At 36.4% G+C, this 12,937-nt stretch overlaps 2 protein-coding genes across 3 annotated transcripts; both read left to right on the top strand.

Annotated features, from left to right (window-relative positions):
• Window positions 1-532: 532 nt before the first annotated feature.
• On the top strand, window positions 533-1,921 carry LOC110692048 (putative nuclease HARBI1). Its single transcript, XM_021869040.1, has one exon. The coding sequence runs from the start codon at window positions 533-535 to the stop codon at window positions 1,919-1,921; it is 1,389 nt and encodes a 462-aa protein (XP_021724732.1).
• Window positions 1,922-2,828: 907 nt separating this feature from the next.
• LOC110692003 lies at window positions 2,829-5,291 on the top strand. Of its 2 annotated transcripts, XM_021868993.1 has the most exons (8): window positions 2,829-2,968; window positions 3,176-3,235; window positions 3,425-3,483; window positions 4,038-4,085; window positions 4,230-4,267; window positions 4,382-4,479; window positions 4,795-4,877; window positions 4,970-5,291. In XM_021868993.1, the coding sequence occupies exons 3-8, from the start codon at window positions 3,453-3,455 to the stop codon at window positions 5,026-5,028; spliced, it is 357 nt and encodes a 118-aa protein (XP_021724685.1). In that variant the 5' UTR covers window positions 2,829-2,968; window positions 3,176-3,235; window positions 3,425-3,452; the 3' UTR covers window positions 5,029-5,291. The 2 variants fall into 2 exon arrangements, with proteins under 2 accessions (XP_021724685.1, XP_021724686.1); XM_021868994.1 differs by lacking the exon at window positions 3,176-3,235 and having other exon boundaries at window positions 2,847-2,968.
• Window positions 5,292-12,937: the final 7,646 nt, after the last annotated feature.

Genomic DNA, 12,937 nt, shown 5'->3' with positions numbered 1-12,937 from the left:
TAAGATGTACTCCTTTTTATTTACAGTAATGTGAAATGATGTTTGTTTTTATATAACATTAATTATGCAGTAAATTATTTACTTTATTAAATTTGTTTTGAATAATTATCACATGTACTGGTTAATGACAAATATACATCCCAATAAAATCTTCACAACTTTATGTTGAAGAGTCATATCAACTGAACACAAGTAATGATATAATGACATAGATCATTGAAGAGTCAAATCAACTGTCGAAGTGTCATAGATCACATGCATCAATATTTCAATTGCAATTCAGAGTGCAATGACACATCAATTTCATTGCAGAGATTGCATTGAAGTGTCATGTGGACTTTATATACATGCATGACACATCAATTTCATTGCAGATATTGCAATGATACATGGATTTCAATTCAGAGTTACTAACATGAAAAATCAGAGCAACTCACATGCATTGATAGTCACTTGGACTATATATACATGCATGTGTTATTCTAAACGGACAGAATCCCAAACAAACCAACTATTAAACCATAGCCAAAACATGTCTTTCATTTCCTCCACCTCAAGCTCTAGTTCTTCTGATTTCTCAAATAACGTTGAATTTGATCGGTTAGTTGATGATTATGCTGCTAACCACCTACCATATATTTTAATTCCCCAAGTCTCACCACAAGAATTCCAGCTTAATAATGATATAGCAAATGTCCCGGAGCCTAAAAGGGATAGGGAAAGAGAAAAAGGGCATGTGCAACTATATAATGATTATTTTGCGAGTAATGCAGTGTATAACGACAACCAATTCCGCCGTAGATTTCGTATGCAAAGATCTTTGTTCTGTCGCATTATGAATAAGGTGGTTGAAGGGGATCAATTCTTCCAACAACGTCGGAATGCAGCTGGAAAGCTTGGTTTATCACCGTTGCAGAAATGCACCGCTGCAATAAGAATGTTAGCGTATGGCGTAGCCCCCGATGTCGTGGATGAATATCTTCGTATAGGTCAAACAACCTCAAGGAATGCATTGCAACATTTCTGTCAGGGGGTTATTACACATTTTGAAAGTGAATATCTACGTAAACCTACAGATGAAGATCTAAGGAGAATCCTTCACCAAAATGAATTGCGTGGGTTTCCAGGCATGGTTGGTAGTATAGACTGCATGCATTGGGAGTGGAAGAATTGTCCTACGGCTTGGAAAGCACAATATGATGGTCGTAGCAAAACTGCAACCCTCATTCTTGAAGTCGTTGCTGATCAAGATTTATGGATTTGGCATGCGTTCTTTGGAATGCCTGGCTCATGTAATGATCTTAATGTCCTTTACCGTTCACCGGTGTTTGATGATGTTTTACAAGGTCGTGCACCACCAATAAATTTTTGGGTTAACGGACATCAATATGAGTTGGCCTACTACTTGGCAGATGGGATTTACCCGAGATGGCCAACTTTTATACAAGGTATAACACATCCTCAAGTTCAAAAAGACAAGTTGTTTGCTGATCAACAAGCAGCAGTTCGGAAAGACGTTGAACGGGCTTTTGGAGTTTTACAAGCCAGGTTTGCTATACTCCGACAACCAGCACTTGCATACGACGAAGATATTCTTTGTGACATTATCAAAGCCTGTATAATAATGCACAACATGATCGTCGAGGATGAACGACACAACTACACCCGTGCAGATGTTTTGAGACGATACTACGAAGAAGATGGACCACAACGTACAGCAGCGCGGCCGGGACCGAGCACAAGTGTCACGGTGAATAACAACGAGCCATTTGAATTCAACATCGGGCGGCCACCCAACATTGATTTCAACGCATACTTTCAAAGGAGGATTGCCCTTCGTGATAGACAAATTCATTCGTCTCTCAAACAAGATTTAGTAGAGCACATATGGCAGAACTTTCGTCATAACACGACCGAATAAGCAAATTTGTAGTTTGTAAACGTATCGTTTTTAGGTTTTAATACTTGTGTTCGTGTATTGCTTTAGGTCAATCCCCTTTTTTTTAAGTTCGTGACCGTACTTTTTTTAATATCCGATGTATTTGTATTGCCGTTTATGTGTTCATTTAAAAAATGCGCTTCTTATTAATCGTTTAAGTTACAAAAAACATCTTTCGTATAATCTATAATTGCTGTTGTTTGCTTTAGTTTTTATATTCTAATTAAAACGTAAAATAAAAAATAACATTGTAAATGGTATATTCAGAAATTTTAACCGTAATTAATTGAATAAAAAGACATTTCAAAAAAAAAAAATAATTTTTTTATAATAATTATTATAATAATCAAAACGTAATTATAAAAATTAAATATTACATATTTTAAATTGTATTGGAAAGTTACATATGTAGTATAAACATTATTAGAAAAAAAGAGAAACAAAATGGTGATGTGCATTATGGCGGGGTATAGTAAATAGGGGAGGATAAAGTGATGAGGAGTTTTTTTTTTTTTGAGCATTGGTGTAGTTAAAAAAACCTCTCATGAGAGGAATTGGATGGAAAAAGTGAGAAAGTGGGTAGAGAGAGATTGAGGGGTTCGTTTTCTCCTCACTGCTAATAGTGGTCTAAGGAGGAATTATATTGGTATTTTCATAAATAACTCAAATATAAATTCTCAAATCACTTAATCACCCATACATCAATCTGCAAAAAGAACAATCTACCCCTTCATTTGTTGTTATAATTACAGCCAATGTCATTAATACTATTTAAATTACCTCTCATATTGTTATCACTTTAAACTTTGGAAAAGACTGCATTACCCATGAAGTTTCGAGTAATTACGTCAAAATGCCCCTATAAAATTTGTATATTTATAATTCCACTATAAAAAGTTACGGGACTATGAAAAAAATTTCATAGTCTATCTCTTTGTCTTCCATCTCTCGAGCCATAATCTCACCATATCGAATTCTGCTTTGCATTGTCCAAAAAAATCATTGTCAAATTCTGCCATAAAATCCGAGGTGCTTTATCTTCTCCCTCCTTATTTTCTCCCCTTTTTTTCAAATTTTATGTTGAGAAATTATGTTTTGAGTTTTTGTAAAGCATTTGTTATCTTCTACTTGTAAATTTCTCTCGAAATTTGTTGTAAATTTGTATTATAATTTCTCAGATTGTGTTTTCTTGCCAATTGATTTTTTTATTTTGGTTGATTTTGTTTGCTCCGCTAGTATTCGTGATTTCTTGTCAAGTTGCTTGCAAACCCTAAAACCCCAAATTGAACCGCAAAGGTAATCGTCGAATCTATATTGTAATTTGTCAATCAATTGATTGCATAAGTTTGTAATATCTTTTTCGCACATCATAGATTTCACGTATCGATGTTCTTTTTAGGGCAATTTAATTCATACTTAGTATTCTGTAAAAAACGGTTGATCAATTCAATTGATTGAATTGCTTTCTCTTTTTACATCGAACAGGTTATTCCTATTCCGCTGACGTCCAAATATGGCTTCCCCGGACAACAAAGACACTCCTCGTATGTGTTTTCATTTTCATACCCTTGTATGCTATTCAATTATTCATCATAGTAGCAATTTTGATTTTCTGGGAAATTTTCATTGTATTTATCTGCTATGCCTCAATTTTAATTTGTCGCATATTGTTTACAGTATCTTATAGTTGCACTTTCAAGATATAATGATATATAAATAATCTCAGTATAATTAGGATTCTCCTTTCTCATCAATCATCACTCCAGTCACGAGTCATATGCAATACATTGCGTTAGCATATACGGAGTATTATATTGTTGGATGCAATGCATTGCCTTAGCAATTAACATATTATAGATTGATTGGTGTGGAACTTCGTATACTTGGGCTGGGGGAAGGGCATGGCCCCTTGTATTTATACAATTTTGTGCATGTAAACCGTGAATTGTGTATTACTTCCTGGCTTAGTGATTGTTGACTGAATGAGCTATATACCTTTTTTTTTTCATAAATGTTTTATAGAAAGATTAACCATTATGTCACTTAGCTTTCAACCATTATGTCGCTTAGCTTAACGAGATTATTTGATTGGTTTCAGCTGCGAAGAAGATGAAGCTTGAAGAGAAAATCCCTAATCCCCAAGATGGCAAGTCTCACTCTGTTACGATCTTTTTTTCCAGTTTATCATCCTCTGCATTAATGTTTCTGCCCTTTACCTTGGTTATTCCTGCAGCTGATCTTATTTTTTTAATGTTGTGCATAATTGGGTTTTTTTTTTTTTAATTGGCAGGAACTAATGAAAATCTTGAGTACCGTAAACCCAAAGATGTAATGTTGTTATTGTTTGTGCTTATCATTTTGTGGCTTCTATTTAAGTTTTGCAAACAGTCCTTTTATTTGTCTAGAAGAGGAACTAAAAGCATTGTACTTGTAACTTTGCAGTACTTTGTCCTGCTGAAGCTGGAAGTCATCTTACAAAATCGTGAATCCGCTGGAGATGTAATGTCTTTGTTTCATAAAGTGATGAAAGATGCTGGCTGGTATTTCCATTTACACATTGTCTTCATGCTTTTGCTTTTCTATACATCTATCCTCCCACATACCTCATCCGTCCTTTATTTACTTGCATCGTTTGTGGATGTGTCACTATTCACACATGACCAAACAAAGATTGTGCCTTATATGGATAGAAAACCGTAGTCTTGTATGATCTTGTTAGATTCGTCTCAATGTTTACATTGTAAAATTTATCAATGAGGCAAGTAATAAGTATGGAGTAAGTTATATATGTGTGTGCGTATACAGGTTATTTCTGATGTTCTCCTTTTTTTGGCCTGGTTTAAATTTTGTTGCAGCTCTGAATCCCAGATAAGGCCACTTCATAGCTCCTATCACTTTTTTGCACGCCTTACTCCAGAGGAAGCTAAGAAGCTGGCTGGTCAGTTCATAACTTACCTTGTATTTTATGGCTAGCATACTGTTTGTTTGCTAAAGTGTGTGGTTTGTTATATGATTTCATTTTATTCGCAGGTTTGGATTCTGTGAAAAAAGTGAGGCCGAAGGTTAATTCCCGTTGGTTTTCGGCATAATGGCATTTAGGCTGTTGAATTGATGTGCTATGGCCTTGTGATTGTGGATCGATGTTCGTGTTAAGTCACATTCCCGTTGTAATAAGAGTATTACAAAATAGGATTGGGGGGTTATATTAGGGTAGCTGAATTGCTGAGTTGTGGCCTACTGGCTGTGTAGTGTGATTTATCCTCTTGTAACAAAGACGATCATTTGCAATCACTGGTTGTAATTCAACTTAACCTGGTTTGTTTATGCTTCTTGTTGTTACTAAGTATGATTACTTTTCAAGTCGCAACTAGAGTAGTTGACAGCGGAGGCAGTCCCTTACGCCTCACCCAATCAGTATACATGAGACATGATATAAATATAACCATGGTGGTTTTTGGTCAATAGTAGGGAATTTTAATAATTTTAATTAAACGAACCCTTTTTTTTTTAAAAATTTTATATATCCTCTTCTCGCAGACTATAAAAAAAAGGGTGGGGGGCAATAAAATTTTATCGTCATATCAAGACAAACATGTATCAATTCATAGCAAGCATATATCGAAGTTGAATCGTTAATCATCACATCAAAATAAGTTTTGATCCATTTATGTAGAGTTAAGCATACAAATGGGGATTAAACTTTTTCATTTTTCACTGTTTGGGACCTTAACTTTTATAATGATAGTAGCAATTTTACAAACCCATTTATGTAGAGTTAAATTGAATGTAGAATTTGGATCCTTTTGACACATTAATTTCCAGCGGTCTTCATATGTTCTCGGTAAATTTCTTCCGTTTTTCAATGAGTTTCGGCGAGTTGGGTTTGTATATATATATATATATATATATATATATATATATATATATATATATATGAGGAGAGAGGAAGCTTGGTTTGGGTTTGTAAAATGGCTGCCAATGGTCGGTGATGGTTGTCGGTGCCATGATGATTGTTGCTTGCTTCTGTTTGGCATACGATGGTTGTCAGTAATGATTCAAGTCGCTTGCAACTAAGGTTGCCAACTTGCCAATAGCATTGTAGCAGCTACTTCGTCCTTTATCCATCTATTGCTCTCCTCTTATTAATAAAAGGAAACTTTATTTGTTGTCCTTTTTTTTACTGTATTTCATAAATGAAAATATATTTTTAACTGTGCAACTAGCCTCATGTGGGTTTTAGTGTGGTTAAGGGGTGGGCTGAAATTTCATTATAGGTCCTGAAAGGTAAACAAAAAAAAATTCAGGTCGCAAAAGGTGAAAAAAGTGAAAGTTATGATTTTTTTTTTCCAATTTATCATCCTCTGCAGCTGATTTTTTTTTTTTTTTTTTTTAGTTGTGCATAATCGGTTTATTTTGGGAGGAACTAATGAAAATCTTGAGTACCCTAAACCCAAAGATGTAATGTTGTTATTGTTTGTGCTTATCATTTTGTGGCTTCTATTTGAGTTTTGCAAATAGTCCTTTTATTGTCTAGAACAGGAACTAAAACCATTCTACTTGTAACTTTGCAGTATTACGTCCAGTTGGCGCTGGAAATCATCTTACAAAATCGTGCATCTGGTGGAGATGCAATGTCTTTGTTTTGTAAAGTGCTGAAAGATGTTGGCTGGTATTTACACTTACGCATTGTCTTCATACTTTTGCTTTTCTATATATCTATCCTCTGTATACTGACAGGATTTAGTCGTATCACCCAATCAAAAGAAATTCCTAAGTCCTCTAACTAAAGCAGATAGGGAAGCAGGGTCGAATCCACAGGGAAACAGTGTTCTTTTATTCCTAATCAACGATTATAATCTAAACTATTAAGTAACCAAATTTGTGTTTGTGTGAATTAAACTAATAATAAAACTAAGCAAATAAATCAAAGGAATAATCAATAATAAAGAGCTCTAGGGTATAGGTTCACCAATAAATAATACTCCAGGGTAAAACATACAATCAATTATCAATGCATAAATTAACCAGATTATAAAGGGCTGTCGCTACGTATTATAATCACATAATTAATCTACTGGTATTAAATCTCATCTCTCGAATCTCGACCTAACCATTAATAGATTAACATGTCTATTGAAACTAAGCCTAAACATCAATTCTCATCTCTCGAATCTCGAATCAATATTGCAAAACTCATACAATTAAATCTGCGCAAATCTAATTGCATAGCATTAAATCAATCAATAGGAAATTAATCAATCATTAACCATTAACAATAAACAATTACCCCTTCGTACTATTCATGGATCCCCACAACCCTAGAATTAAACTACTTACACATATTTAATATTAAGCTAAGCAAAGCAATTAAAGAAAGCATAATTAAGTCAAAGCAATTAAATTATTGAAAATAAAGAGGGAAGAAATCGTTACCAAAATTAAGGAAAATAATGAATTCTATAAATCAAGAGTGTGTAGAGAGATAAAGTATAGAGAGAGAAAGTAAGAAGGAGAGAGAAAGGAAGAGAGAAAGAAAATTCGTCCGTGTCAAAGACGCCCCTAAACTCACTTAACAAAAGCGTATTTATACTAAACTAAAATCCTCAATAAAGAAAAAGAGAAACGAAAATAAAAATCCTAAATAGAACACGCGCCTGGTCGGGCGAGGCATCGCCCGGCCGGGCGAGGCATCGCCCTATAATGTGCGTTGCTCGCGCCCGGTCGGGCGCGCATCCGGGCGAACCTTCGCCCTATGGTCTTCTCCTCTCGCCCGGCCGGGCGCGCCTCAGGGCGAGGGCACTGCCCGGTCGGGCGGATGCTTGGGCTTACTCTTCTTCGTCCTTTGGGCCTTATTACCTTAGCCCAATTCGTCATCCTTCTTGTATCGAATTGCCCAAGCTCCAAATCTCCTCATTGAGCCCTTAATCACCGGATTGATTCCTCAAATACGGTCCTGGGCTTCGGAATACGATCATAGAAATGCGTCTCGTCTCCAATGCTCGCGGTGGCTCCACTAAGTGCCGGAAAATGTTCCCAAATCTGCAGTTTCCTGTAGAATAATACCACAACTACGAAAACACTAGAAAACACATATTAGTAATAAAATTGGCTCTAAAGAGCCAAAAATACTCCTAACTATGATCACGGGACGGGGATAAAATAATATATAAAATGAATACATCAAACTCCCCCAAGCCAAACCTTTGCTTGTCCCTAAGCAAAGAAATGAATAAATAAATCAATACTTCACCCCAAAAATAATTTAAACCAAGCACAATCGATTCAAGGCAAATCCAACAAATAAGCATCAAGATCAACCAATCAAATTCATTTAACTACTTATCCTCCCTAACAATCGTCAAATAAAGCAAACCACAAGTGTATATGGAATTCAAGACTAGCGCTCACACACTCTGCACTCTTTATGCGGCGGATATAAAATGTATCTGATCGCTCTCCAACCAACCCCTTTAATGTGAACAATGCCCTCCCAACTCACTCACTCGTGTGTTTAAAAGACATACACTCAACCTAGTAGTCGACTCGAAATATATCAAATCATTCTTTGCATTGATAAACAACTAATTTCACATTCATATAACTCTATGCACAAAGGTCGAAAGGTCTTCAAAGCTTGTAACGTAAGGCTAGGGTAAAAGGTAGGATAAATTTGGGAAAATGTGAGAGTAAAGCCATGCTTAAGGGAGCCAAAATCCTAATAAATAAACCAAGGTCAAAAATAAATAATGACCAACACAACTCAACCCTACCAAAAATTCACCAAACATCCAATCCAATCATAACCAAATTTCCCAACACTTACAACTTCACTCATAAAATTATCATAATATAGAACTTGAGAGAACAAACAAACTTTGAACTTGAATTTTTTTCTTTCTCGTTTTTTTTTTCTTGAAACTTATTTTTCTCTTTCTTTTCTTTTGAGCAACCTTCATTAGAACACTTGAACATCGAAACAATTTTTTTTCTTTTGCTCTTTTTTTTCTTTTATCTCACTTGAAATTTGTTCAACTTTGAACAACAATTTTTCAATATTTATTCCAATCTATAAAAATAAGAACAAATAAAAACTTCTCAAGCCCACCCAAAACTGTGCAAATGAATATGCACACTACAAACTCCCTCACCTCACTCACTAATAGCTCCTCCAAGCCAAGCTTGGGACTAGTAACCAATGGGGCAAAATAGGCTTGTAATGTGGTTAATAAACGATAAACAGTCAAGGCAACAACATGGGTAGCAAGAAGGGAACAAATGTATCTAAAAACATCTGAAGGCCACCTAAAAGAACAAATGCCTTCGTCCTCCTCATTGTGCATAATAATGAGTCATACAAACATTACTCAAAGTTATAAACCAATACTCAACTTCATTGACATACCAGGAACTAACACACATTCCTAACCAAATCAACTAGTCAAGCACTATATTCACAAGCAGTTGGGCAAAATTGACTCATGTTAAGATTTCAAAGCAATCAAACATCAAATCATGGCTAACCTATCTACAATACTCATCATCATATACCAAGAATCAAAACAATTTTCACGTATAGGGCATAGGGAAGCATGATTTATCATTCATTGGATCGTATTTTTGTATTTTTTTTATTTTTTAAAGCAATAAAAACAAAATAACCTAGAAAGAAATAAAACTAAACTAAACACACCAAAGAAAATAAAGAGAAAGGGGAAGAAAGGGTACTTGTATATACAAGAAATTCCCCCCAAGCCAAACCAGACAATGTCCTCATTGGCTCAAAGGGAAGAAAGTAACCCAGGCGACTACCCCTCATCATCAAACTCATAACCTCCACCATCCCAAGCATTGCGATGCATCACCTTGTTACAATTCTGGACAAGAAAGAAACAAAATGTTAGTAAGAAAAAAGGTAAAAACAAGTCAGCTTCACTATTTTGATCATAATTTTTTTTATAAAAATGATAATGCAGTAATTCTAATTGCATTGGAAAGTAGCCTTGAAGAGCTTTCCAATGACAGGTCACACGCAAAATTCCGTAAAGAAACGCAAAAGTTATGGCTTTTTGAAGTTGGCCGGTTTTGCTGACGCGATCTCGCGCCCGGTCGGGCGAGCTTAGCTTTTTTTTCGACCTTTGTTCTCGCGCCCGGTCGGGCGGTTGTTCGCCCGGTCGGGCGAATTTTGGGCAAAAATCCTCTTATCTCTCGCGCCCGGTCGGGCGAGTATGCTCGTATACGGACTTCCTCTCGCGCCCGGTCGGGCGAGAGGTCGCCCGGTCGGGCGCCCTACAGCACTTTGAGTCCGATTTTTCTCAATTTGTTCCTTTTTCTCCACTTGTTCCTCGTCAAACCCAAGCCCTACACAATTTAGAGCCCTTTCTATAGCATCCACTTCATCCTTCCATGTAGTAGCTTTTCCTGTGGAAGATGTAACACAAGATACTGCCTCCAAGGGATCTCTAACGAGAGCTTGGGACTTATTAGAAAAATTATATACATCAACCACATCAATACTATAGCACTTTTCTTCCAACATGGGGCTTTTGGGGGCATTATGTAAATTAAAAATAATGTTTTCATCCCCTACACATAACGTAAGTTTACCACTTTTCACATCTATTATTGCCCCTGCAGTATGAAGGAATGGTCTACCCAATATAATTGGAATTTGCAAATCTTCCTCCATATCAAGAACGACAAAATCAACAGGTATGTAAAATTTACCTACTCTAACAGGTACATCCTCTAAAACACCTAAAGGATATTTAAGGGAACGATCAGCCATTTGTAGAGTAATATTGGTAGCTTTTAATTTACCCATATTCAATTTAGAGCTCACAGATAATGGCATAACACTTACACTAGCACCCAAATCACATAAGGCCTTATCAATCATCAAATTTCCAATGTGAAAAGGAATAGAAAAACTACCCAGATCTTTTAGCTTAGGTGGAGACTTATTCTGTAGTATAGCACTACATTCCTCAGTAAAAGCAACTGTCTCTACCTCACTAATAGATCTTTTTCTAGTCAAAATCTCTTTCATAAATTTAGAGTATGAAGGAACTTGAGTAATTAATTCTGTAAAAGAAACTGTTACCTGCAAATTCTTGACAACCTCCAGAAACTTACCAAACTGCTTATCCAACTTATTCTTAAGATGTCTATTTGGGAATGGTAGTTTGATAACTGGTTTCTGTACATCCCCACTCTTGTCTTGATTTTTATCCTTCTTTGGAGTTACAACCTGCAATGTATCATCAGAAATGTTAGTTTTACTTTGGAGCCCTGCAGGGCTAGTAACAACAATATTTGGTGTAACGGAATCATGATTAACAATTTTTGTAATTATAGGTTCATCATCTTTGGGCATAGGAGGCCCATCGAAAGTTGAACCACTTCTCAGCGTAATTGCATTCACGTGATCTGTAGGTTGCACCGGCTGCGATGGTAGGGCTCCCTGCTGGCGAGTTTGTAGAGCAGAGGAAAGTTGCGCAATTTGATTATCTACAATTTTATTATGTGCTAAAAGTGCATCAATTTGCGCATCCCTACTCTGCATGTGTTTTTGCATACTTGCTAACATAGTTCTAATTTCGGACAAGGCAGGGTCAGTGGGTGGAGGTGGATTTTGTGGTTGGCCCCTTTGGTTGGGAGGTTGATAATATTGTTGATGTGTTTGTTGCGGTGCTTGTTGCTGTGGTTGTTGTGGAGGTGGAGGGTTTAGCACATTGGTACTCCGGTAGGAAAGATTTGGATGGTCTCGGAAGCCAGGATTATAAGTGTTGGAGTATGGGTTATATTTGCCTATAGGTTTGGAAGGCATTAACTTGCTCCATGGAACTCCTACAATCTTGTTCCCAATGACCTGCAATTCCACAATTTTCACAAAAAGCATCATTAGAATTATTCACAGCAGAAACATTAGCTACGGGAGTGGGAATAATAGTACTGAGATTATCAAGTTTCTAACAAATAGAGGTTAATTGAGCCTGAACAAAGGATACTGAATCAACACTATGCTTCCCCTTGTTGGCAAAACCTCTAGGATTCCCATATTGGGAGTTGTGTATTGCCATCTCTTCAATAACCGTTCCTGCTATATCTTCATTCAGATTCATAAATCTCCCATTAGCTGCCGAATCAAGGATTGATCTGGAAGAATTTCCAAGCCCGTTGTAGAAGGCTTGAATAAGCTGCCATTGTTGCATCCCATGGTGTGGGCACTCTCTCTGCAGATCCTTGAATCTTTCCCAAGCCTCATATAAACTTTCATCAACCTCTTGGGAAAAATTTGTGATTGAACTCCGTAGTAGAGCTGTTCTCTCTGCAGGGTAATATTTATTATAGAAATTCAAAGCAAGAGTATCCCAGTTAGTAATACCAAGAGCAACTCTATTCAATCCATTATACCACAATTTTGCTTTACCACACAAAGAAAAGGGAAAAAGAATCTCCCTGATTTGGTCCTACGTGACCCCATTTTGCCTAATAGTATTGCAATACTGGCAGAAATCTAAAATATGAAGATTTGGATCTTCACCCTTAGCTCCGCTAAATTGCTTCCTTTCAATCATAGTGATAAACTGGGGCTTGATTTCAAATTGTACTCCTTCGAGGGCAGGTGGAGGAGTAAGATGTGGGAAATCTGTCAGGGTCGGCTGCGAATAATCGCTGAGCTTGCGAGGTGGTTGGTGCGTCATCTCTGCTTCTAGTTCTGAATGAACCTCTATATCACTAGAATCAGATGGTGGTTCCAAAGGTATAGTACCCTCAGAAGTAGCTCGTACCTGTCTAAAAAGATTCTTTTGTCTATGAAAAGAACGTTCAATTTCAGGGTCAAACGGAATGTAACCTGATCTAGAACTCCTGGGCATAAACACAGAACTAAACAAACAGATATGAGAAACTGTCCCAAAGAACTTGCGTTCTCTAAGACGAAAGAAAATAATTTAGACTACAAAAATAATCAAAAATAAAAAAATAAAACCGTTTCCC

This window comes from Chenopodium quinoa, unplaced genomic scaffold (genome assembly GCF_001683475.1).
Source record: "Chenopodium quinoa cultivar QQ74 unplaced genomic scaffold, ASM168347v1, whole genome shotgun sequence".
In the NCBI taxonomy this organism is placed as follows: Eukaryota; Viridiplantae; Streptophyta; class Magnoliopsida; order Caryophyllales; family Amaranthaceae; genus Chenopodium; species Chenopodium quinoa.
The sequence above is the reverse complement of the archived record's forward strand: the minus strand, read 5'-3'. Positions and strand labels throughout refer to the sequence as shown.

Bases quoted from the DNA above. Each gene is read 5' to 3' on its own strand.
- LOC110692048 (XM_021869040.1), top strand. From the start codon at position 533: ATGTCTTTCATTTCCTCCACCTCAAGCTCTAGTTCTTCTGATTTCTCA.
- LOC110692003 (XM_021868993.1), top strand. From the start codon at position 3,453: ATGGCTTCCCCGGACAACAAAGACACTCCTC. The intron at 4,268-4,381 runs GTAATGTTGTTA...GTAACTTTGCAG, and splicing joins AGTACCGTAAACCCAAAGAT to TACTTTGTCCTGCTGAAGCT. The intron at 4,878-4,969 runs GTCAGTTCATAA...TTTTATTCGCAG, and splicing joins GGAAGCTAAGAAGCTGGCTG to GTTTGGATTCTGTGAAAAAA.